The sequence below is a fragment of the Armigeres subalbatus genome, chromosome 2 (assembly GCF_024139115.2).
Source record: "Armigeres subalbatus isolate Guangzhou_Male chromosome 2, GZ_Asu_2, whole genome shotgun sequence".
Lineage (NCBI taxonomy): Eukaryota > Metazoa > Arthropoda > Insecta > Diptera > Culicidae > Armigeres > Armigeres subalbatus.
Genome location: NC_085140.1, coordinates 292,990,888 through 293,015,762, shown reverse-complemented (window position 1 = coordinate 293,015,762; position 24,875 = coordinate 292,990,888). Strand labels below are relative to the sequence as shown.

The following is a 24,875-nucleotide window of genomic DNA, read 5'->3' as shown; positions in this document are numbered from 1 at the left end:
ATTTTGCAGAAACTTCCAGATTAAATCCTGAAGGAACTTCCGGACAAAATCCTGGAGGAACTTCCGGAGGAATTGCTGGAGGAACTTTCCGGACGAAGTCCTGGAGAACTTCCAGACCAAATCTTGACGGAACTTGCAGATGAAATCCTGGAGGAACTTCCAGACGAAATCCTGGAAAACTTCCAGACTAAATCTTGGAGGAACTTTCAGACGAATTCTTGAAGAAAATATCGGAGGAATTCCTGGACGAACTATCGGAGGATGTGATGGAGGAACTTTTGGACCAAATCCTGGAGGATCTTCTAGACGAGATCCTGGAGGAACTTCCGGGCCAAATCCTGGAGGAACTTCCGGAAGAATTCATGGAGAAACTTCTCAGGGATGTAATGCCAATAAGAAGAAGAAGAAGAAAACTGATGGGTGGATTTTATTCGTTCCTTTAGCAAATAAATTCATTACAGTTTTCGATGGGTTTATATGACCTTAAGGTTGAGTAAATCGTGGAAAACTAGAATTAAGATTCTTATGGAAATTTAGCATAGCCAGTTCACTACGCGCGATTTCTTCTACTATGCAGGACAACGTCTGCTGGGTCAACTAGTTTCTTATAAACCTTTGAAAGTACTTCTACGTCTTGAATTTCTCTATGAATTTCTTCAGAAATTATTTTAGTAGTCCCTTAGAGAATATCTTCTGAAAGACCGTCGAGAAATCTCGCTTAACTTTTCAAAAGGACCTAAGTAACATTTTTTTCATGAATTAATTTGAATAGCGCAATCAACAGAACAACATGAACTTCAGGAAGTTTATTGAGAAATTAATCAAAAACTTCATCGAAAGTTTCTTCAGGAACTTCTTCAAGGTATTCTTCAAGACGAACTTGTTTCATGAAATCTTTCAAAAACTCTTTCGAAAAATCCCTCAAAAAAATCCATCGTGAATTCTGTCTGCGGGATATACCTGAGCAGTTTCTGGAGGATTTTTTGAAGTTATTGAAGAACATGTAGAGGAATTAATAGAAGTTTTCTTGAAGTAAATTCTGCGGAAACTCCTGAAGAAACTCGAAGAAGAGAAGGCTGGAGGATTAGGAACTTTCAGAAAAAAAACTGTGAATGTTTCTGTGGGGATGGTCAGAAGAACTAAGATATAAGATAGATAGAACTTAGATAGAAGAACAAATATTTAATTTTCAGAGGATTTTCTGGAGAAATGATTGAAGAATTCCAAAACTATTGTTCTGGGGCTTCCTGGAAGAATGTTTTGGGAAACACCTGAGGTGGTTTAATTTCTGGAGGAATTCGCGATTGTATGTCCATAAAAACACCTAGAATCTGATTTTTTCTGGCTTCCACCAAGAGTAGCGTTAGAAATTCTATGCGAGATTCGAAAAAAGTGTAAATTTCTGGAGAGTTCTCGAAGTAATTTTACAAGAAAGTTTCTGGTGGAACACCAGGGAGATTTTTAGGAGATTTTCTGGAGGAAAACTGGTGGACATTTTAGAGGAATATCCGTAAAAATCTAAATTTCTGGAGGAACTCACGGGGAAATTTCGTAATAGCTCCTATAATCTCCTATAATAGCTCCTAATGTCTAAACTCTAGATAAATTTTTAAAAGGATTTTGTAGGAATTTCTTCAGGAACTTCCGGGAGAGTTCCTGCAGGAGTCTACGAGGAATTATGTGAGAAGCTTACAGATGAAATCCCTGAAAAACTTATGAAGAAATTCCTGGAAAATCTGCCGAAAAAATTCTTAAAGAATCTGTCTAGAGAATTTTTTTTTTGAAATTTTGTGGAACTTTGGGAAGAGTACTTAGAAGAATTTCCGGAGGATTTTCAGAATAAATTCCTGGAGGAGCTTCTCGACGACATCCTGTAGGAAATATCAGAGGAATTCCTGCCAGAACTGTCGGCGGATTTCCTGAAGGAACTTCCCGACGAAGTACTGGAGGAACTTTCGGAAGAAGTCATGGAGGAGTTTCCGGAAGAAGTCCTGGAGCAACTTGCGGAAGAAATCCTGGAGGAGCTTTTGGACCAAATCCTGGAGGAACGATGAAATCCTGGAGGAACTTTCGAACAAAATTCTTAAGGAACTTCTGGTCGAACTTCCGGGAGAAATGCTAGTGGAACTTCCGGACAAAATCCAGAAGGAACTTCCGAACGAAATCCTGCAGGAACATCCAGATGAAATCCAGGAGGAATTTTCAGACAGAATCCTGGAGTAGCTTCCGGACGAATTCTTAGAAGAACTTCCAGACGAAATCCTGGATGAACTGTCGGAGGAACTTTCGGAGAATTTCCTGAAGGAATTTCCGGACGAAGTCCTGGAGGAACTTCCGGAAGAAGTCCTGGAGCAACTTCCGGAAGTAAATCCTGGAGGAACTTTTGTACCAAATCCATCCTAGAGGATCTTTCAGATGAAATCCTGGAGGAACTTCCGAAGAATATCCTGAAGGAACTTCTGGTCGAAAACCTGGAGAAACTTCTGGACGAAATCCTGGAAGAACTTCCGGGCGAAATACTGGAGGAACTTTCGGACAAAATCCTGAAGGAACATCCGAACGTAATCCTGCAGGAACATCCAGATCAAATCCTGAAGGAAAATTTCCGGACGGAATCCTAGATGAACTTCCGGAAGAATTCCTGGAAAATGTCCGAAGAAATATCTGGAGGAACTTCCGGGTGAAATCCCGGAGAAGTTTCTGGACTAAATCCTGGAGGAACTTTCAGACGAAATCCTGGAGGACTTTCCGAGCGAAGTCCTAGAGGAACTTCCAGACGAAATCATGGAGGAAATATCGGACGAATTCCTGGATGAACTGTCGGAGGATTTCCTGAAGGAACTTCTATGAAGTCCTGGAGTAACTTCCGGAAGAAATCCTGTAGGAACTTCGGGACCAAATCTTGGAGGATCTTCCAGACGAAATCCTGGAGGAACATCCAAACAAAATACTGAAGGAACTTCTGGATGAAATCCTGGAGAAACTTCCAGACGAAATCTTGGAGAAACTTCCGAAGGAAATCCTGGAGGAATTTCCGGACAAAATACTGAATGAACTTCCGAACGAAATCTAGATGAAATTCTGGATTAATTTCCGGATGGAGCTACCCATCGAATTCGTGGGAAAAAAATCCTAAGAAATCCGTTGATGATCTTTTGAAGAAAATCCGGAGAATTATTGACGCTTGAAATTAGTCCACGACGATCAACGCCGCCGCCGCTGGCTGAAAATGATCTGTCACGCCGCCATTAGTAAAATTTCAATCGGCGCAATGATTCCGTTAGGATACGGCAGGCATGAAGAATGTTTTAGAGGTGGCGAGCAATATTGGCGGGCAATATTTGTGATAGTATAAATCTCAAGACCTTCCCTTCTGTCCAGCCCCCGTATGAAGAGGAGGGGAAGAGTATCAGTTGGAAGCTGGTAAGAGGAAGGTGGTTCAATTTGCTCTTATACCATCGAGCGCGGAAAGGGTTTCTATTGACGAGTACTGGCTCCAAATTTCTGATATGACATCAGCATCTAGTCGAATAGGATTTTGTTTGCGCAGTTCTGTTTTTCTATGCGTTTGTCGCATCACAACTTACTTGTTTGTCTCGGAGAGAACAAAGCAGAGTAAAGGCACTGCTGCTGTACCGTCGACCAACAACAGCATGAATTAATGGATGCTCCTTCAGGGGTAGTACAGTATGATAAATTAGTTGAGTTCATTCCTTCTGAGTTAAGTTAAACCTCTATAAAACATTCTTCAGGCCTGCCGTAACGTATCCTAACGGAACTATCAAATCTATACTTTTGCCTTTAATGATATCATGAACATGTACGTCTAAGTTTGGAAGATGATATAAACATTGTAAAAGCGTTTAACTTACTTCTGCGTGAAGTAACTTACTTCTGCGTGAAGTTAAACGCTTTTTGCAATGTTATGAAAATGCATATCTTTATTTTATCTACATTTATCTCATTAATCATAGAGTAGGCATTTTTCGCTTATTTTAATGAGAAATAAAATTCCCTAAAAATAACATAAGATACTGATGCGAATTGGGACAGAAAAACTAACAATTTACTTTAGAACTTACCGTTTCTGTGTGAATAGGAGCACATGTCAGGTTATGATGGTTTACGAACAGTGTGGGCTCAATCATGCATCCATCCGTGGCAACATGCCAAACCTTTACATCGTACAGATTGTAGCCACCATCGGCTGGAATCGCATTCCAGGAAATGTTGAGCTGCAGTTCGTCCGTTTGGTCGTCCGCGCGGACAGCATTGATGCTCAATGCTATAAGGAGAAACATAAAAAAATATTTGGTTTGAATGTGGCAAAGCTTACGAGAATCGGTCATTCGCTTCTGATTGCATTTCGGTTACCGGACCATTTGAGCAGCACATCCTATTCCCGTCCGCAACGCTGACTACCGAGAATTCAAACCGGAATATTTTCTTTCATGATTATTATCTGAAGATTTCTGATGATAGCATTAATACCTTTTCCTATACAGAAGTAGTTGTACACCTGGACACGTCCTAATGTAAATAAATACTATTCTATTCTCATTGGACACGTCCTTAACGTAAGGATCGGAAGGAATATTAGTTCAACATTTACTAGTGAAGATGCAGGGAACTCATACTTACTTCATAGATGTCTCAGGGAGGAAAATTTGTGTTAATGGCAGGGATTTTTTTTTTGGATGCGCGTGCGAAACAAGCGAGAGAACCAACGACAAAGCTTTTGTCGGAGAAAATAATGACAAAGATCCGAGATTTAGCAACAATTTGTTGCTTACTTTTAATCCCGTTAGTTTGCACCTGGCCAAGTGTTGAACAAAGTTGAATGAAAAACATGCCAAGCCCCTGGCTGTTTTTCTGGCGCATCTTTCGTCCCTATCGACAACCAACTCAGGATAGTGTGCGGTCAGATATGCTATGCTAACTTTTCATCCCGTTATTTTGCATTATCTCTACGGCAAATTTCGGTTTTATGCTATTATAGTTTTTGCTTTTATGGAAATGTTCGAGAATCTAACTAAGATTACAAAATTTGCATCGTTTTCTCGGAAATATCAGAGCATGCAAGGAAAATTATTGTTGTCATTTTGTGTTTGGTTTCGAATAAAAGCTTGTTGCGAGGTGCGTTTGTCAGTAACAAACTCTGTGGACTTAACCACGAGCGTCTTCTTTTTCCACGATTCTTCTTCTTTTAGCTCGAAAAAAAGACATCCGCTGCGGGCCGATGAACATTTGAGTGAATTCGGAGCTTTTAGTTCACCGGATGTTCACGTTGATGTTCATTTTTTGTAAACTTTGCCCTCAGATGAGGTTTTCTTCTTACTGAAAATCGATGCGTGACGTCATCGTGGTTTAGATCGTTGACGATAAAGGGTTTATTGTTATGCAACGTACACACCAGTCAAGCAGTTTGACGAACATTGACTCAGCCCCCAAGAAAATGCTTAGGTTGCTGCTTTGTTTGAACGTGTGTGAAGTTGTTCGAACCTGTTCGAACAACCATTTGACAGTTGGCGGCTCGGTTGGAAAAAATTAAAACAGTTTAATTTTGGTTTGAGTTGTCGGGGGTGGAGTCAAGGTTCGCCGAACATGTTTGAGCATTTGTAGTGAAGTTGCACAAACCCCCATATATTTTTTGATGGTTGGTGCTCAAATTGGCACTTCGGTCGTTCGTGTGTGATATTGTTGATCGAATAAATTGATTGTTGATGGAACTTGATGGATGTTTGAATAAACGAGAGGTGGAGTCAATGTTGGTCAAACTGCTTGACCGTGTGTACGTTCCATTGGGCGTTGCTCGAATATTGATTCCTTGGTTAGTGGGCTGGGCAAACAGTAGGGAGCTCTATTGGACTATATAGACGAATCCAAGTAAAAATAAGAAGAAGACGCACGATGGTGTTAACTTTGACAGATCCTACAGCAAAGCATAGGGAGATCATTTTAAAATGCTTATAATAAATTCTAGACAAAATGTAATTAAAATCTGATTGATGTACGGTACGGAAAAAGTTTAATGTAATTTGGCCACAATATTCTTTGATATACGAAGAATGTTTAGGCCAAATTTGAGCAAAATCAGTCATAAGCAGACCCCACACGAGGCATATATTGACAATACTTTTTTCGTCAAACTTTTCATCAAACTTTTCTTCAATATTTTCACTGATTAGCCGGCATGGCCGTAGCTGAAGAAAAACTCAATTTTTTCTTGAACTAATACGAATCAAATAGCGGTATAACGCACAAAACACGCACACACTCAACCGTCATCGACTCCTGTGGGCAAACTGCGGGGGGAGATGAGGGGAAATATTGAAAAGAATATCAAACTTTTCTGATTTCCCTCAATATTTACTTCAATATTTTGGGTTCGCACTCACACCATCAATCGTTTTCTTCAATAATCAAGAGTTTGTCAAACTTTTTCCGTCGTGTGGGGTCTGCTATAAAAACCCCCCTGACAATAATAGAACAAAACCTGCCAAAGCCGTCATTCCCACTACTTTAACATTTTTACACTTGTATATTTACATGCTATAAAAATAAAAATATAGGAATTAAAAATATGAAAATGTAATCGTATGAAAAAAAAAAACAAATATGAATATAAGATAAAATGAAAATATAAAGATATGAAATATAAAAATAAGAGGAAATGAGATAGAATGACAACGTGATAAATATAAAAATATATTTAAAAAACCCAGATTAATCCACCTAGCGGTGATGGTGCCTTTCTCGTTTATTTCGAGTTAGTAATTTCTACGCACTTTTGGTATGAAAAAAAGTATTTTGTCCATAACTTTTGAGCCCATAGTCCGATCCGGCAAATATTCAATAGGAAACAATGGGACAGGATTCTTCGTCGAACGCAACTTGTTGTGAGTAAATCGGTTAAGGATAAGTGCTCAAAAAATGAGCTATACTTTTTAATGTACTTTTATATGAAAAAAAAAGTATTTTGGCCCTAACTTCTAAGCCCATAGTCCGATCGGGTCAATTTTCAATAGGAAACAATGGGAAAGGATTCTGCGTCGAATGCAACTTGTTGCAAGCAAATCCGTCAAGGGTAAGTGCCTTAAAAATGGGCTAGACTTTTCCACTCGTTGTTGTCTAAACAAAAAGTATTTTGACCTTAACTTCTGAGCCCATAGTCTGATCCAGCCAATTTTCAATAGGAAACAATGGGACAGGATTCTGCGTCGAATGCAGCTTGTTGCAAGCAAATCCGTTAAGGGTAAGTGCCTGAAAAGTGGGCTAGACTTTTGGCAAACTTTTGCGCACATACACACACATACACACACACACATACACACACACACATACACACACAGACATCACCTCGATTCGTCGAGCTGAGTCGATCGGTATATAACACTATGGGTCTCCGAGCCTCCTATAAAAAGTTTGTTTTTGGAGCGAACATATAGCCTTTACGTATACTTTGTATACGAGAAAGGCAAAAATAATAATAAGGCAAACGAAAATAAGAAATTATACAAGTATGAAAATATATAATTAAAAATATAGTTTCATATAAGCAGTGTACGGCAGTATAAGAATCCAAAATTATGAAATTATGAAAGCATGAAGATAAAAAAAATGAATATATAAAATATGAAAATTTGACAATGTAATTGATTATTCTTCACTTCACGTTACAGATATTGCGAGAAAAGAGAAAAATTCTAATTTTGCGGAGCAAAGAAGAAGAAGCAGACTGAGTGTTGGAAACTTCAAAATGGCATGCACTGTACGAAAAGTGTTGATATTTTTTGATAATAAGAATATTCGAGAAATCTAAAATGTTTCTAAATCACATAAATATATGACAAAATGCCTTCAAAGTATCATAAAACTTGTTTAAAAAATATAGCGGCATGTAACACTTGTTTAAAGTTGCATATTCCCGTTAATTTTAATAATCAACATTCACACCGAAAAAAGAAACCAAAAATTTTTACCGTGCAACAAGTGATTTGACGTTTGCGGAACAGCTTTACGACAGTCGACCGTCGGACCCCGGTTCGAATTTTTCAATCTTCTCGCAATATCTATTGGCTGCTTTTCCAATTTGACAACAGAGACATCGTGGACAGGAGACCCGCTGTATATGCCCGGCGGTAACAGATAGTGCTGCCAAAATAGTCCTTCTTCATATCTTGAACTATTTCTTACCTTCTGAATGTTTGGCAGACGACCCCTGGAAAGAGAAAAAAAAGCTTTGTTCATATATATGCTTTTACTATTTTTGACAACAACAAAAGTATCTGTAAGATAATGCTGCTTTCAGGGAAAACATTTTTCATACAACATTCCTCGATTCAAGACGCAAGTTTGAAATGACATACATGTTAGCATAGAAAATTTGCGTATAGTTCCGACTCGGATGGTATTCCACCTGCAGTACACCATTCTTCAAGGGGTCAATCCGCACGTCGTGCTACAAACTTCCTCCACAAACCCTCCTGACTCTCTCCGGTATCGTTTTCACGCATTGTGCCAGTTTCGTCTTCGAGTTGCAGAGGTGGTTCGACAGTTCCGGTGGTGGATGACGTCCGCACTGGTGGTGTATACCCGAAGTGCTCCCTTCCTCTATTTTTTTCTTCAGCAGGTTGGCTGTTCGAGTGCCAAAGCCGGTCCGACGATTCTTGTTGGTAGTATTTTTTAATTACTTCATTTCCGTATTTGTTAATTCTTATTATAAGTTCATCACGCAGGTTGGCAGAAGACTTCCAGATTACCGGCGCTCTGACAACCCGAAGCCAAACACTGCTTACTGCACTGGATTTTCCCCCAAACCGTTCTTAGGGCAGTCTTTCCTGTACGTACATCCGCAAACTTCGGGCAATCGAATACCACGTGCTCTGATTTCTTTCTCTGCGTTGGTGGGACGGTCGTAAGAATAATGGTGTTATTGTGGATCGGAATCATCAAACTCTGCGTGGTGGGACGCCCGCATTCAAGACATTCTTCTCCTGCGTTGATGGGATGCTCGCAAGAAGAATGGTATTATTGTCGATCGTAACGGGACGCTCACATCATTACATTCTACTTCTGCATTGGTAGGACACTCGCATGAAGAATGGTGTTTTTGTGGATCAAAATGATCATAATTCTGCGTGGTGAGACGCACGCAATCAAGATATTCTTCCTCTGCTATGGTGGGACGCCCGCAAAAAAAATATGTCATTGTGGATAGTAATGATCACAATCCTTCGTGGTGGACTACTCGCATTCAAGTTTTTCTTCCTCTGCGTTGCCCAAGCAGCACAAATTGTTTCACAACTGAACATTTCACTGTGTTGCAACTAATCGGAAAGAAACAATCTTTGCGTATGTGCCATCAAATATAACTCTCTTGCAATCTAAAAAGCGCAAGACGTGGAGCCTACGGAAACATCCTTCGATTGCAGTAACATTGCAATAATGTTGCAAAATACTACAGCGGAAAAAAAAATAACCGGATTGGATTTATGGATCTTGTGATTGATAGTCCTTCACTCTACCACAGCACCATTGAACACTTCGAAGGGATTGCACTATTACAGGAAAAAAATGTGAGTTGTCAAAACGTTGAACGATGCTAAATTAAACATGAAGACACACTCAACTTATCTGCAACTTAATTTACACAAACAATTCAATTTTGAAAGACGCATTGAAGTAACATGGTAAAAAAACATGCAACTTATTTTTCGAACGTGTTTGACATCTTCCTAACGTGCTTTTAGGAAGATGTTGCGTGTGCTACTTGGGTGGTAAGACTTCAGCAAGAACAATAATGCTAAATTGTGGATCGGAATGATCACAACTCTGCATGTTTGAATTCCCGTTTCAATACATTCCTTCTCTGCGTTGGTGCGACGCCCGCAAAAATAGTGTCATTATGCATCGGAATGATCATACCTCTGCGTCGTGGGACCCCCTGTTCGAAAGATTCTTCCTCAGCGTTGATGGGACGCCCTAAAGAATGGTGTCATTGTGGTTCGGAATGATCACAACTCTGCATGGTGGAACGCCCACTTCAATACATTCCTTCTCTGCGTTACGACTGCAAAAATAGTGTTATTGTGAATCGGAATGATCATAGCCTTGGCGGGACGTACGCATTCAAGAGATTCTTCCACTGTGTTGTTGGGACGCCCGTAAGAAGAATTGTGTTATTATGGATCAAAATGATCATAACTCTGCCGGGTGGGACGCCCGCATTCAAAAGATCATTCCTCTGCATTGTAAGGACGCCCGGAAGAAGAATGGTGTTATCGTGGATCGGAATTATTAAAATTCTAGGTGGTGAAATTCTCGCAAGTAGAATGGTGAAAATGTGGATCTAAATTATCACAATTCTGCATGGTGAAATTGTTCCTCTGTGTTGGTGGGACACTCGCAAAAATTGTGTTATTGTGGATATGAATGTTTATAACTCTAAGTGGTGGGACGCCTGCATTCTATAAATTCTTCCTTTACGTTGTTCAGACGCCCGCACAACGAATGATGTTATTGTAGATTGGAAAGATTACACTCCTGCGTGGTGAGACTCCCGCATATATGTTCAGTGAGATGGAGACCGGAACATTACCCCTACATAGTGATGATTTGCATTACAAAGAGTAATTTCATTATTCATAATATCATAAGAAGATTTCGTACAATTTCATTTAATTTCACCACTTGAGTGTTTTTAGTGCAATTGTACACATTTAATTTTTTTATCGGGTGCAATTAAGTGAAATTGTACATACTACATTTTTTTTATCGAGATTTCAGCAATTTGTTCACCTTTAACTCAGATTCTGTCAGAGTTGCTGAAGCCCGATAAATTAAAGTTACTCACATACAAGTTTTTATCCGAACTATTTCGATTGAACTAAACTTTTTTTGTTTTTATACTGTTTTTATGCGTCAATTATTCTTCTAGTGTAAATTATATCTCATCGAATTTAATGTTTTATGTTTTCGGTGGTACAGGTCCTGATAGTACGAATAATAATGTTTTCATTTAGCTTAACAGTGTAGCTTTGCCATTCCGGAAATGAGGACTTTGATTATCGATCCGGTCTACACACTTATTTTTTTTTCACCGGGCTCGGTAAATGAATTACCGATTTCTCAACAGCTAAGCTCTCGGTAGTCACCTCGGTAATCGATTCCAACTAATTACCAATGTCAAAAATTACCGAGCACTCGGTATACAAAATACCGACTACTCGGTATGATACTGGTGAATCTGTAAAATAGTACAGACTTCTGTAATTCAAATAACCATATCGTATCGTATTATTGATAATGAAAAAAACAACAACAACATCCGACTTTTTTAATAGATTTAACAGTTTATTTTTAATAATGTTATTTGGAAGGAGAAATTTCATTATCTATCGGAATCCACTTCCGCCGTCCAAAGTCGTTTATTCTCCAACAAAGCCCAATCAAATCGAAGACAGCAACGGGGATTTTATTCAACGCGCAAGTGTTTGAAAATTTCAGATAGCTATAATCTAACACCAATTAATATAAACAGTAATAATGCACTTACCTGTATGCTGTATTGCATATTATTAACAGGAACACAGGCACAAATTGTGATTAGAACTAATTCCACTCCAAATATCCTCGCTCGAAAAAAAGAGGTGCCGTAACCAAAAAAATGGGACCAAAACCAAAACCAAACAAAAAAAGTATCACAGAAGTTGTTCGGAAACTGAGTGTTCTGTACATGTTTTTACCGTACACTCAGTATATCGTATCATTTTTACTGAGAGATCAGTATAATTAAGAGATGAGCCAGCCGCTGAAAATCTCTTTAATAAAGATAGAAAAAAAAAGATCAGTATAATTCATTGACAGATATAGAGAAATTTCGTAAAACTGAGTAGATCGGTAAATTATTCTACCGAGGGTCAGTATATTATTTTACTCTACTGAGACATCGGCAAGAAATATTGCGGAAATCAGTAAAATCTTCTAAATTTACCGCTCTCTCGGTTGAAAAATAATTTTACCGGATGAAATCAGTAAAATATATTACCGAGCTGCAATTCTGGATTTAAGTGTGTACATTAGGTCGTATGGTCATTTGGTCGAAATGTAGTTTTCAGCCAACCAATAACAAATTATGGCTAGACGTGAATTTTATACTGAGCTATATCAAGTGAAAGAAAGAGAATTCATGAAAAGAATAAGAAAACCTATGCCGTGCTTTAATTTTGATTAAATATCCGTTCGACCAAAAATCACTTCGACTGAACGTGTACGAGGGAGACAAATGTCAATCAAATAAATGTCTCAAAGCCGACTACACAGCAACAAATAATGAAATTTACACGACATGTAAATTGGAAATGATGTAATAATAAATTGATTGAATCAAGAATTTGATTGAAAATTAAGTATATTTTTTAATTGCTGTAATAATAATTTTATTGAAACTTGAATTCGATTGAAAATTACGTGTATTTTAATGCACATAATAAGAGCATCGAAAAACACATAATTTTAAATTTTATTTAACATGTTTTCACAGTACAGCGTATTTTTCAACTGCTACTTTAAAAATAAATGGAAATACATTGAATTTTCAATCAATTTTGATTTAATGTTCAATCGTCGTGTAAAACTACAGTAACATAAGCAAGCAGAAATAGTAGATGCCACAAGTTTACTTCAGGTTTTTTTTTTCACTTAGTGAGGTGGTGGTACATTTTATTTGTTGAGACAATATTAACTGTAAATTTTGCAAAGCTTGTTTCGAAGATGAGGAAAATTGATCTGCAATACGCAAGTCAGCAATTTCCAAAAGTGCTTTAAGTGTACAATTGTTGATTGTGGATACTCGTACACGGTACAAATTTTACGAGTAATATAAAAGAAATCTACTTTTCAACGACACTTCTATTTGAAGTCAAGCAGTATTTTCCGTTGTTTTATTTTGACTTGAGATTCGTTGCTTCGACACTTGCATTCCGGATAGCCAGTATTCTGCATATTCTGCGTTGTAGAAATTTGGAGTAATGGGAGCCTGACACTACTGTTATTATTAAGACTGCTACATATTTAACTGTATGAATAAACAAATAAAATTTATGAAGCTCGTCATTTTATTTAAATAAAAGTATCATAAATATTTAGAGTTACCATTAAATTGAATGAATATATATCTGCGTTCACATATATTTGGAATTTCGTTTTCTCTTCCAGGAATATTCTCATAAAGGACTATATACAGCTTTGGGTTCTGAAATTGTGGCTTAGATCGTTCATTAAAGTCATTTTTTTCTACTAAAAGTTCCAAATCTAAAATAAAACACCGTAAACGAAATGTTATTAAATCATTGTTTAAATTTACATGATCGTGTAAAATTAAACGATTGGATAGATTCAGTTAAAAATACATGTCATGTAATTACGCATGACTACCTACATTTGCAATCCGTGTAAATTTAATATCTGACTCATATTTGCGTTTATTTTTATGTTCCAAATATGTGCATGAAAATAAACGTAAATTTACACAAAAATTGATACTGTGTATGATGCAGTATTGGGAACATAACATTCTCGCACTTAGAATCATAGGGACGCAACTGTATTGATAGATTTTGCTAAATCGATTTAATTGTTAATAACTGAATTGTTTCAAATACTACAACCGTCATCACTGAAGAGATTGAAATCATTTGTGTTTGAGCTTTATGCCTAATATTTGGCTTTCATTTTTTCATTTTTTTCTATAGTACACCCTCCAGAAGTTTAAAGTTTGCTCAAGCGAATAATCCCTATTAACTTCCGCATTCGTTTCTTCCGCTGCGGATTAAGCTTCCTCACGTCCACCAAATTTCTCCAATAAGCTCATTCATGTTTGAAGATTATTTACCACCCAATTATGCTGAAATTCACTTTCACCATTCGACTAAATGTCCATTCGACTAAATGTCCGTTAAACCAAATGTCCCCCCGACCAAATGCTCATTCGACTAAATGTCCATTCGACTGAATGTCCGTTTGACCAAATATCCTTTCGACCAAATGTCCATTAGACCAAATGTCCTTTCGACAAAATGTCTATTCGTTCAATGGTCCATTCGACCAAATATTTATTCGACATCTATTCAACTAAATATCCATTCGACTAAATGTCCGTTTGATCAAATGCCATTTCGGCCAAATGTCCATTCGACTAAACGTCTATTCGACTAAATGTACATTGGACTAAACGTCCGTTTGACCTAATGTCCTTTTTATCAAATGTCATTCGACGCACAGTCGCAAAACCCAATTGAGAATAAGGAAATGCTAATAGAATACTAAGTTGAAAAGCAACCCGAGTTTCAGTTGGAATGTAGAGAAGAAGAAGAGGAAAAACTGAACAAAATACAAACATGAATACTGCTGGGGAAACCAGCAATTATTTTTTATTTTGCTCTAGATTTAAACTTGACTAGTGTTCAAAACCTGCAATGAAACCAAATAATTGCAGATTTTCCTCCAATGTCGGTTCTATGGTATCGTAGTTCCAGCTTTTGTGGAAATAGTTGAGAATCATATATTACCTTGATAACAAAAATAGCATCCCGGAAATGTCGTTTTCCAGGAAATATCGGATCATGCGAGGCAAATGATTCTTGTGGGGCATTTGTCACGGACAGCCAAGTTTAGGACACAGGGTGTATTGTAGGACTGTGTTCGATAATTGCTTCCAGCCTCAACCAGAATGTGGTTCAAATCGCATTTCATATAAACCGAAAAGCGAAACCTACAATTGCAATTACCATCACAGAGTTCGGCACCAACATTTCAAAAGGGCGAAACTGCTTTTGTAATCAAGAGCTTCTCACGTCGCTGGTGGGCTTAAAATTGCCCACCCACGCAATCCAGCGCCATTGGATGAAAGAAGAGGACTCGCTGCTTCCGTCAGTGGTGTTGGATTGCGCGGTTGGGCTCAAATTAATCCATCAGCGAAGTGAGAAGCTATTGTTTACAAAAGCAGTTTCGCCCTTTTGAAATGTTGGTGCCGAGTTTTCTCTAGAACTGGCTTACAAACGCAAGCGCTTTGGAAATTTAGACGCACTTTTGAAGGTTACAATTACTCTTCATTGATTGGCATTCGGCGGTTTTATGCAAAACTGGCACATCTCTAAATTTTTCATTTTTGAAATTTTGACGACAAAGTATAATATAATAGTATACATAAATAATATAATAATATAAATAATAATATAATAGTATATATAATCCAGATCTTTGTCAGGTGATACTTTATAAAACTTTCCGTGAAAACGAAAAATTTTGAGATGCGCCAGTATGGCACGAAACTGTCAATGTGTTGTTTCAATTAATGTACATCGACGGTGCAATCGTAATTCGCTGGTTAGGACTTCACTGCATGGTGATTGGGCCACGGCTCAACTAAAAAGCGGCACCAGCTAAATGGCAGTTGATCCAATTTGAAGAACAGGATTGGTTATTTCGGTTCAGATTGTGGCCCAGCCTGCGATTCGCGACTGTAAGTGTAATAACCTCTGACGCGGCAAGCCTCATATCGGTCCAAATGTATTTTTCGACTACAATAATTTCGAATTATTCCAACGACTTCTCATGAAATGCAAATGATAATTGTGTTACTGGCAATGTCGTTAGCTGGATCTAGCATAATTATAAACTATTTATTTACACTATACAGGCGGTATCCAGCTTGGTTGATAGAATTTCTTTTTTATAAATAAACTCGAGAAATTGAGAGAATAGTTTACAGATTGAAAATATCTATTGGGAGAATTTCTGATCCGAAATGACAATGAAAAATTATTCATTCATGCCCTACATCAAGAGGGTATAGTTCGTTCCTATAAAGGTAATGACACATAAGTGACGCCCCAAGCGGTATAACCATTCGCATTTAAATCGCAAAGGTCCACTTTTTTACATAGGGCTGCTGCTCGTAGAATTCAAAACATGTATACATAGGGGGAAAGACGGCTTTGGCAGGTTTTGTTCTATTATTGGCAGGGGGGTTTTTGTCGACCAAATTTTATGAAATTTGGCCACAATATTCTTTGATATGCAAAGAATATTTATGCCAAATTTCAGCATAGTCAGTCATAAAAAACCCCCCTGCCAATAATAGAACAAAACCTGCCAAAGCCGTCATTCCCCCTATATGTACTCAATTAATAATGATCGAAAAACAATGAATTGAAGTGCAAGTTGCTTTGTTTTTTTGCTTGAAGTACTTTGCTTTGCTCTCTTTTTTTGATGTCTCAGTATAGTGACACGCTTGACAGCATTGAACAATGTCACAAATCAATGTGGGAATGTTATTGATATGGGGCACTTGACAAATAGTGGAATAAATACCCTAGATCGGTTCTGGGTCATTAAAAAGCAGAAGGAAGAAAGCAGCAAGAAAAAAAGAAAATCTGAAGGGTTATGTACAAGACACGACCGCCCAACGTAAACTACGTAAACCAAGGGCCTCATGCCTCAGAACCAGCAAATGTCGGGGTAGGGATTCAGTGCTCCGCCTTCTCCCCCTGCGTAAAACAGTTTGACGAATGTAGTCATATTTTAAGATAATTCATTCGATTACTTACATATGTCACTGACAGCTGGCTTAGAACAAAATTACCATAAATTAAAATATAAAAAATGTTGGATACCGTAGTCAGGGGTGACGTCAGCGCCCTCACTGACAGTCTGGATATCACTTGTCATAAGACGACTTTATACAATCCCATTGAATTCCACCACTTAATTGTAACTTGACAGATACGTATTTCGACATCAACAGTAAGGCCGTCTTCAGTGTCTCGTACTTGACTCGACTTGAAGAAAATGATCGCAGCTTACACTATTTATACTATGCGTAGGTATAATAATTTATCTAGGTAATTATTTTACTACGGTGCTTATTTCTACTCGCTTGTTGCGCTTAATGCTTAGGTATTCCGTGTATAGTAGAAAATCGAAAATTTGTTTTCAATAAAATGAAATATCTACAGTTATCAGACGTCGCAACTCATTTCTGATTAGTGCGCATGATAGTACATCCATGCGTGCATGATGCGCACTACTTATGAAATATTTCAAATTGTCGCGACTCGCGTCGCAGCGCGAGTGCTCAATCGCGCGGTCCGGTTTGGTGGCGGCCCGACAATATAAACTTGAAGAGCCAGGAGCTACCATTTCCTTGATATTTATTCAACAACCGCGTTTGTACCTGTCGGTAGATTTCCAAGCTCTCAGCAACATCAAGTTTCCACGGAGAAGAGACATTTCTTAAAATTTTAATGTTTGATGTCGTAATTGAATGATTTTCCTGATATACATGTTCAGCTACCTTAGACCTAAACTCATAATTTAATCCCTTATCAGTTTCCCTCTTAGCCTTACTTACACTCAAAATAATTGTCACTTTAATTCCACTATAAAAAGTCATGTAGACTTTAAAATTCGAACTTTCATCGGCCTTACTGGAATCAAATAAAACTTACTCAAATCATAAGTGCATCTTTATAAGTAGTGTAGTGGAATTCATTAGAAAACATAGAAAATAATATCTATATACTCTTCTAGTGAATTCTACTCAAAATGAATGTATGAAAAATATATGAGTGGGGTTCTCAGAGCGAAAAGTATGTTTATTAACATTCGCTAATGAAACATTTCGCAGAAGCATTATGAGAACGATTTGCAAAAAAATGTTTATTAACAATCGCTAATGAAACATTTTGCAGAAGCATTATGAGAACGACTTGCAAAAAATTCTGTTTGAGGGCAACAGTCGCGGCAATCGAAACGGCACCATCTGGAGCAACGACATGGAGGAAGGCCACTACACGATCCTGAGCCCGGATTCCCCCACTCGGCTGAGTCGGTCCGGTGCCCACGCAACGCTCGACCTCTACGTAACAAACCTGAGTGACCACGTCTCGCAGCCGGTTGTATACCAGGAGCTCAGTTCGGATCACTATCCGGAGGTGGCGGAACTGGGCTCCTCGGTCAATCGGCACCAGCAGTTACGGCGGAACTACCACCGAGTGAACTGGCAGCGTTTCCAGCAGTGCGTCGATAACACCGTCGACTACGAGGTGCGTCCGGAGACGCCGGAAAGTATCGACCGCCAGCTGTGCGCTATCGAGGAGGCGATCACGGCGGCCCGAGAGCAACACGTACCGATGGCTCGGCAGGTAAGCAACTCCTTAAACATCGATACGCTCACCAAAGATTTGATTCGATTGCGGAATGTCACTCGCAGGCAGTTCCAGCGTACTGGACTGCCTGAGCTTAAGGCACGCTGCAATCGAATCACAAAAATTATCAAGGCCAGAATGGTGGACCTCAAAAATAACGACTTTTCGAATAAGATCCGCACTCTCCCAGACTATGCTAAGCCGTTCTGGAAAATGACCAAAATTCTAAAATCCAAGCCTCGGCCCATTCCACCTTTGATCCCACTAGACAATAATAGCTCTAAGGATCGCTTGATAACTCCTGCAGAGAAGGTCGCTGAAATAGGTCGTCACTTCGTCAGCTCACACAATCTTGGGCAGAACATCGTCAGTCCACACGAAGCAGCCGTCAACGAGCATGCTAACAACATCCATTTGATTCCCAACGACTTCTCGGAGGAGTTGGAGATCTCAGCTGACGAATTGACGGCTTATATCAAATCGTCGAAGAACATGAAGGCCCCAGGCTTCGACAGCATCCTGAATCTCGAGCTCAAACACATGAGTGCTCCGTTCTTTGAGCACCTCTCGCTGATCTTTAATCAGTGTCTCCGGCTTAGCTACTTCCCATCGTCCTGGAAGTCAGCGAAAGTCATCCCCATCCGGAAGCCTGAGAAGGATCCTTCCTCCCCCAAAAGTTATCGACCCATCAGCCTTCTCTCAGGGTTATCCAAGCTATTCGAAAAAGCTATTCATCATCGGTTACTTGAGTCTGCCGAAAATCTCAACATCTTACTCGAGGAACAGTTTGGTTTCCGACGCGGTCGGTCAACTGTACACCAACTGACCCGAGTTACCAACGTCCTCAGACGGAACAAGTTTGTCTCGAAAACATCCGCCATGGCCTTACTCGATGTCGAGAAGGCATTTGACAATGTATGGCATGATGGCCTGGTGTACAAACTACAACGCTACAATCTTCCCAGCTACCTGGTGAAAATCATCAACAATTACCTGTCGGCAAGGACATTCCGGGTCTCAATCAGCGGAGCGAGTTCCAATGCGCACAACATCGTCGCAGGCGTTCCCCAGGGCAGTATCCTCGGGCCCCTGCTTTTCAATCTGTTCACCTCCGACATGCCAGAACCTCCAGAAGGCGGCATTCTGTCTCTGTTCGCAGATGACACATCCATCGTCTACAACGGTAGAGTGATCAGAGCGCTAGTGGCAAAACTCCAACGAGGCCTGGATGCCCTGACAGAGTACCTCACCAGCTGGAAGATCTGTATCAACGCGGCGAAGACCCAGGTCATCATTTTCCCCCACTCCAAATCCCCTAAACTTGTTCCGCCTGGGGACTGTAAAATCATCCTCAATGGCACGACTGTGGAATGGGCCAATGAGGCCGGCTACCTTGGCTTGACCCTCGACAGCAAGCTTATTTTCAGGCAACAGGTTGACAAAACGGTGACAAAGTGTAACGTCTTGTTGAAACTACTGTACCCTTTGATCAACCGCCGGTCGTCATTGTCCCTGAAAAATAAGCTTGCTGTCTACAAGCAAATCATCCTCCCTGTGATCGAATATGGCATGCCGGTCTGGGAGAGCTGCGCTAAAACCCACCACCTCAAGCTTCAACGGGTCCAACACAAATTCCTGAGAATGATCCTCAACATCCCTCCCAGGAAAAGAACATCCAAGGTCCTCTGCCTGGCCGGGATAAAGACCTTACATGAACGCTTTGAAGATAGTAAAGAAAAGTTTAGGGTCCGTTGCTTGCATTCGGATCAGGCTCCAATTAGGGCGCTAGTTCCAATCTAGGTTATCAAATTTTTATTGTAAATATTAGTGTACATAGTAGTTAGGTTATCAAATTTAAAAAAACACACCAGCGCCTCCTAAAGGCCGTCATGATATATCATATTAACACTTAAATAACAATGTAAACATAAAAAATTAAAATTGAAGTTGGAGGGCCAAGCCGGCCGAGCACTGTACATGTAGAAAAATAATAATTGTAGAACAGAAAATGATTAAATAAAGAAGAATTTTACTGCTATAAATTCTGTTTGAGTGTGAATTAACTTTCTACTCCTTTTTTGTCCTCGTCCGCTTCTAGTGGACGGGTTATCAACTACTGGGAAATTAGTAAAAAAGTATCGAAGTTTCACTTAAAATTTAAGTACATGACCAAAAGAAAATTCACTTAAATTTTATTTTATTTTCTAGTGAATTCAGAATAATGAGTGCCATCACTAATGAATCATTTAATTTTTACAACCGAAACTACATGGAAAATATCTGCATATGTTTTCAAGTAGCTTCTAAGTGAAAATTATTTTGAGTGTACTTCTGCAATATGTTCTTTGAACCTTACATCTAACGATCTTTTTGTTTGACCTACATATACTTTATCACACTGTGAACAATTAATTTGATAAACCCCGGCCTTATTTAACATTTCTACTCTATCCTTTGTGGAGCCCAACAGTGTCTTCAGTTGATTGCTTCTGCTGGAGAATACTAAATCGATGCCGAATTTCCTCAGTCGATGGCGTAGCTGGTAGGTGATGGGTCGATCATAGGGGACCGATACCCTCTTCAGCGGTTCATCGATCAGTGTCAGTGTTGTCAGTTCGTTTTTCCGTAGGTTCCTCTGCTTCTTGTTGATGATTGCTTGTATTGTTCTTTCCTTGTATCCGTTTATCCTCGCTGTTTCCAAGATGTGTTGTAGCTCCTTCGTTTTTCCTTCTTCGCTCAGGGGAATCGTCTGCATCCTGTGGATCATGTGATGAAAAGCTGCCATTTTGTGCTGATACGAATGATTTGATGTGTATGGGATGACTCTCATTGTGTTGGTGGGCTTCCTGTAGATTTCGAAGTCTAATGTTGCATTTGTTCCCTTGATAACCAGTAGATCCAAGAAAGGTAATTTACCTTCCTTTTCCTCCTCGTGGGTGAATTTGATGTCTTTATGCACGTTGTTTATCGCTTCCAAAATCCTGGGTAGATCTTTCCGGTTGATAATGCTGAAAATGTCGTCCACGTATCTCCATCATTTCTCGGGTAGTACTCCTTGTTCCTCTAGGTTGTCTTTCAAATTCGCCATGAATAATTCGCACAAAAACGGTGATAGCGGATTTCCCATAGGTGCACCCTTCGTTTGTTTGTAGAAGCTTCCACGGAATGTAAAGTAGTTCTCGTTCATACATAATCTTGCAAGCTTGAGATACATCTTTACTTTTCCTCGCCATGCTGTATCCGTCCGTTGTTCTAGTAGCCAATCCTCCAAAAGGTTCAGAGCATCCTTCACTTGGAGGATTGGCTACTAGAACAATGGACGGAATACGTATCTGTCAAGATACATATAAGTGGTGGAATTCAATGGGATTGTATAAACTCGCCTTATGACAAGTGAAAACATTCCACTAAAAAGCTCAAAATAATTTTCTTATCAGTCTGGATATAGCAAAATCGTTCAAAAAGGTCACTTATAATTCAGTTTTATTGTTCTCAGATACATTGAATCTATTCTACAAGCATTCTATGTAGTTGAAACAGTGACACATTCTCACCCCCATTTGTCCCGTTGTCTCCCCGACGACGATACGATAACTCAAAATTTTAACTTTTAAACCCCAAGTGGTAATGATGCTTTTCGCGATTCCAACTATTGCATTCGACTTAGAGTAAAATTAGTAGGAATTCAGTCTCATTCCAAATTTTCGACCACTATTCTAGTTTGAATCTGGAGCAAAATAGAACAAACTCGCTGGTTTCCCCAGCATTGTTCCATTCGTGTTTTAAAATGATGAAATAAATGAAATAGTTATGTTCCTGCCAGGAAAGTCGCTGTAATTGCAAAGAGGATTGATCCGTAGTTAAAATGATCATTCATACACCAAAATAACTGACAAACAGACAGTTGACTGATATAAAAAATGAATCTAGAACAGCTGCTGGGAAAATGAATGTTTCAGATTCATATTCAAAATGACAGCCCGAACAGTTTGAATCATTGCTGATTTTGTTCTTCGTGTGGTTAATGCAGCTAAAGGTTAATATTGCTTACATTTTCATTACATTTTCAAAGAAGAAGCCTTAGAGTAGCACCCCCTGTTCCCATCCGCAACGTTTATTTATCGAAGGCGTTCCAACTAGAGGCCTCTAGCAGGCATGTCCAAACACCGCACCGCACCGAGAACGAATTTGAAACACACCACCAAATGCATTCAACTTACCACTCTAGTTCGGTGCCTGACGAATGAGTACGCACCGCGACGAGTGCAACACCGCTATCGGTGTCTGTTTTTAACCATCAGCACCGTGTTAGGACGTTTAGCCTAGCACCGAAGCCGGGTACTCCCGATTGTGCAAAGCACCGAGCCGAGTTTTACCGATTATAGATCGTACTCGACTTGGTTTCTTATCCGGTATTTTCATACTCTAGGCTTACTAACTCTTCTGCTAGGTAATGATTTTGTAAGCGAGAAAGTTATCCTTCGCTCCTTGCTTTAGTGTTTCGAGGGTTGCAGGTTGCGGGTTGTTTTGGGTAAAAAACGTTAATCTTTTACGAGGGTGTATAAAAGGACTTCTTCATTTAAAAAAAATGGGGCGCGGCCAGAATGTTTAGGTGAAAAGGAAGGAAAACATGAATGTAGGCCTTGTGTAGGAACATTTCTAAAACTTGATTTACCTTATAAAATGAATGACACATATCCATTATAGTTTAATACTCAGTTTTATGCTATTTGAGCGTAAAGATTCGGTAAACAATAAGTTGTACTTTCGATTGTTACAAAAATGACCAATAGCCTTGTCTAGCGAATAAGAGAGTTTTCGACAGTTAGCATTAGCTAGATTAGCTCAAATGCTCTCATGTTTATTAAAACCTTTAAAAATTATTTGTTTGGCCTACGTGTTTTTTCCAAAATGTTCCATAAATAGTTTTGAAGCCACAATGTCTCATTAATAGTTTTGTCTATAATCTTACGGACTCATGGAAACAAATCATACCGTATTCAAAACATGTGAATTGCTGTGATTCCAGATTCCAAGATAAAATCCTTCCGCATATCGAAATTTACGTGAGTCGATGAATCACTCATGGAGGGTCGACTGAAGTTTAATTAATATTTATCGACTATTTTTATGTTTTGTCTTTCTCGTAAACACGTTCAAAAGAAGTAATATATAATCGGCCTTACTAATGAGCTTTCCTTATTACTTCTCAAAATAGACAATCACCGCTTCGTGAATTAAAATTACATAGGGTATCTGTTCCATTGTTAATAACATGCTTCTATATCAATAACATTCGCAAAACAGGCAATTTAGGCTCAATTTATGTCGTGTTTTGTTGTTATCCGGCGTGCTCACTGCTGAAAAAATCACAAAAATGAGAAATAAAACAATTTGAATTCAAGGAGCAGTTCCCCTACATGTTTATTAAATGGGCGTTTGATACGCGAGTTGATCAGGCGGGTCGTGAAATGTCCGAAAATCGATCAATTCAAATATCAACTTTCTCGGCTCCAAATGAAATTTATGTATTTCTAATAATCTTTTAAAATTTTGATCTCGATTTTCATTGGACCTCTGCGATTTCCGAAGTTACCTCAAACAATGGTTAAGTTCTTGAAAAATCTATTGAAGTTGAAATTATTTTTTAGAAACCGAATTAAACTTCAATATTAATATCAAACAATATCAATATCAAACTAAATAGACAATCTTGGGTTTCCGTAATCTGAATTTGTAATACTTCATCAGAGTTTTCTGCAACTCAGTGATTAGGCTCGGAGCTATACTTTAGACCATACTGAAAGTTGTTTGATTGAGTTGCAGTTTGGCCTCTACATTTACTTATACCGATTAAGTCGGAGCATTTTCGCGTCCATGCCCATGATCGCGTATTTGTTACATTTGCATTTTGATAATAACTAAACAGCTGTCGATTTTCAACTACAACTTGTATGAATCAACGAAACATTTCTATTCAAATTCCATACTCCCGAGAATTTTGATTCCATATTACAGGGCTAAATAAGTTATTGGCTCTTTAAAATGATATGTACACTCCCGGCCAAAACTTTAGGTTCACCCTCGAAAAATATAGGCAAAAGTGTTTGGTCGTATTTCGCCGTCTTACATCCGATTTCGGGTATTGTTAGCTCGATGCAAAGAATATGAGTAGATCTTGCATCGTAGGTATTTAAAACCAACAATTTTAATTTTTTTGTATACTAAAATATTACATTAAGATACTCATTTTTCTTATATTTATGTTGTAAAAATATGTAAATTTTTCTCAAAATTGAGCAAACGAAATTTTGAAATAAAAAGTGAAATGAAACCTAATTTTAGTCATCTTTGAGGGGCATTGATGATTTTTCGGGCGATTTAATTTAATTGTAGCCGAATATTGTCTGAAGTACAGTTCTTGATGTTTTGTTTGGAAACTCACTTGCTTCAAAGTATATTTTGCCTGGAATTATACTGGAAAAAGGGCGATGCTAGAGAATGTAAAGACTTTGAGTCAAATTCAGCAGAAAAATATTTAAAACTTTTTTTGACGTAATTGAATACAACAAAGAACAAAGTTGGTTGTTTGAACTAGAAAATCTTGTTTGAAAAAAAAACAGATTAATTCACCTAGCAGCGATTTCTCGTGCATCGTAAAATGTA

The 24,875-nt window shown here is 38.7% G+C and overlaps 1 protein-coding gene across 2 annotated transcripts in view; it reads right to left on the bottom strand.

Moving 5' to 3' along the window:
* The window catches only part of LOC134212419 (platelet-derived growth factor receptor beta), a 538,624-nt gene that overhangs the window by 322,500 nt on the left and 191,249 nt on the right, over positions 1–24,875 (bottom strand). For both annotated transcript variants that reach the window (XR_009979273.1, XM_062690252.1), the window contains exons 3-4: positions 8,197–8,221; positions 4,083–4,285 (exon numbers count right to left, since the gene is read on the bottom strand). Coding sequence is in view for 1 of the 2 variants with exons in the window: in XM_062690252.1 (XP_062546236.1) it covers positions 4,083–4,285; positions 8,197–8,221 (228 nt within the window). In the remaining variant the exon portion in view is untranslated. The remainder of the gene's footprint in view (positions 1–4,082; positions 4,286–8,196; positions 8,222–24,875) is intronic.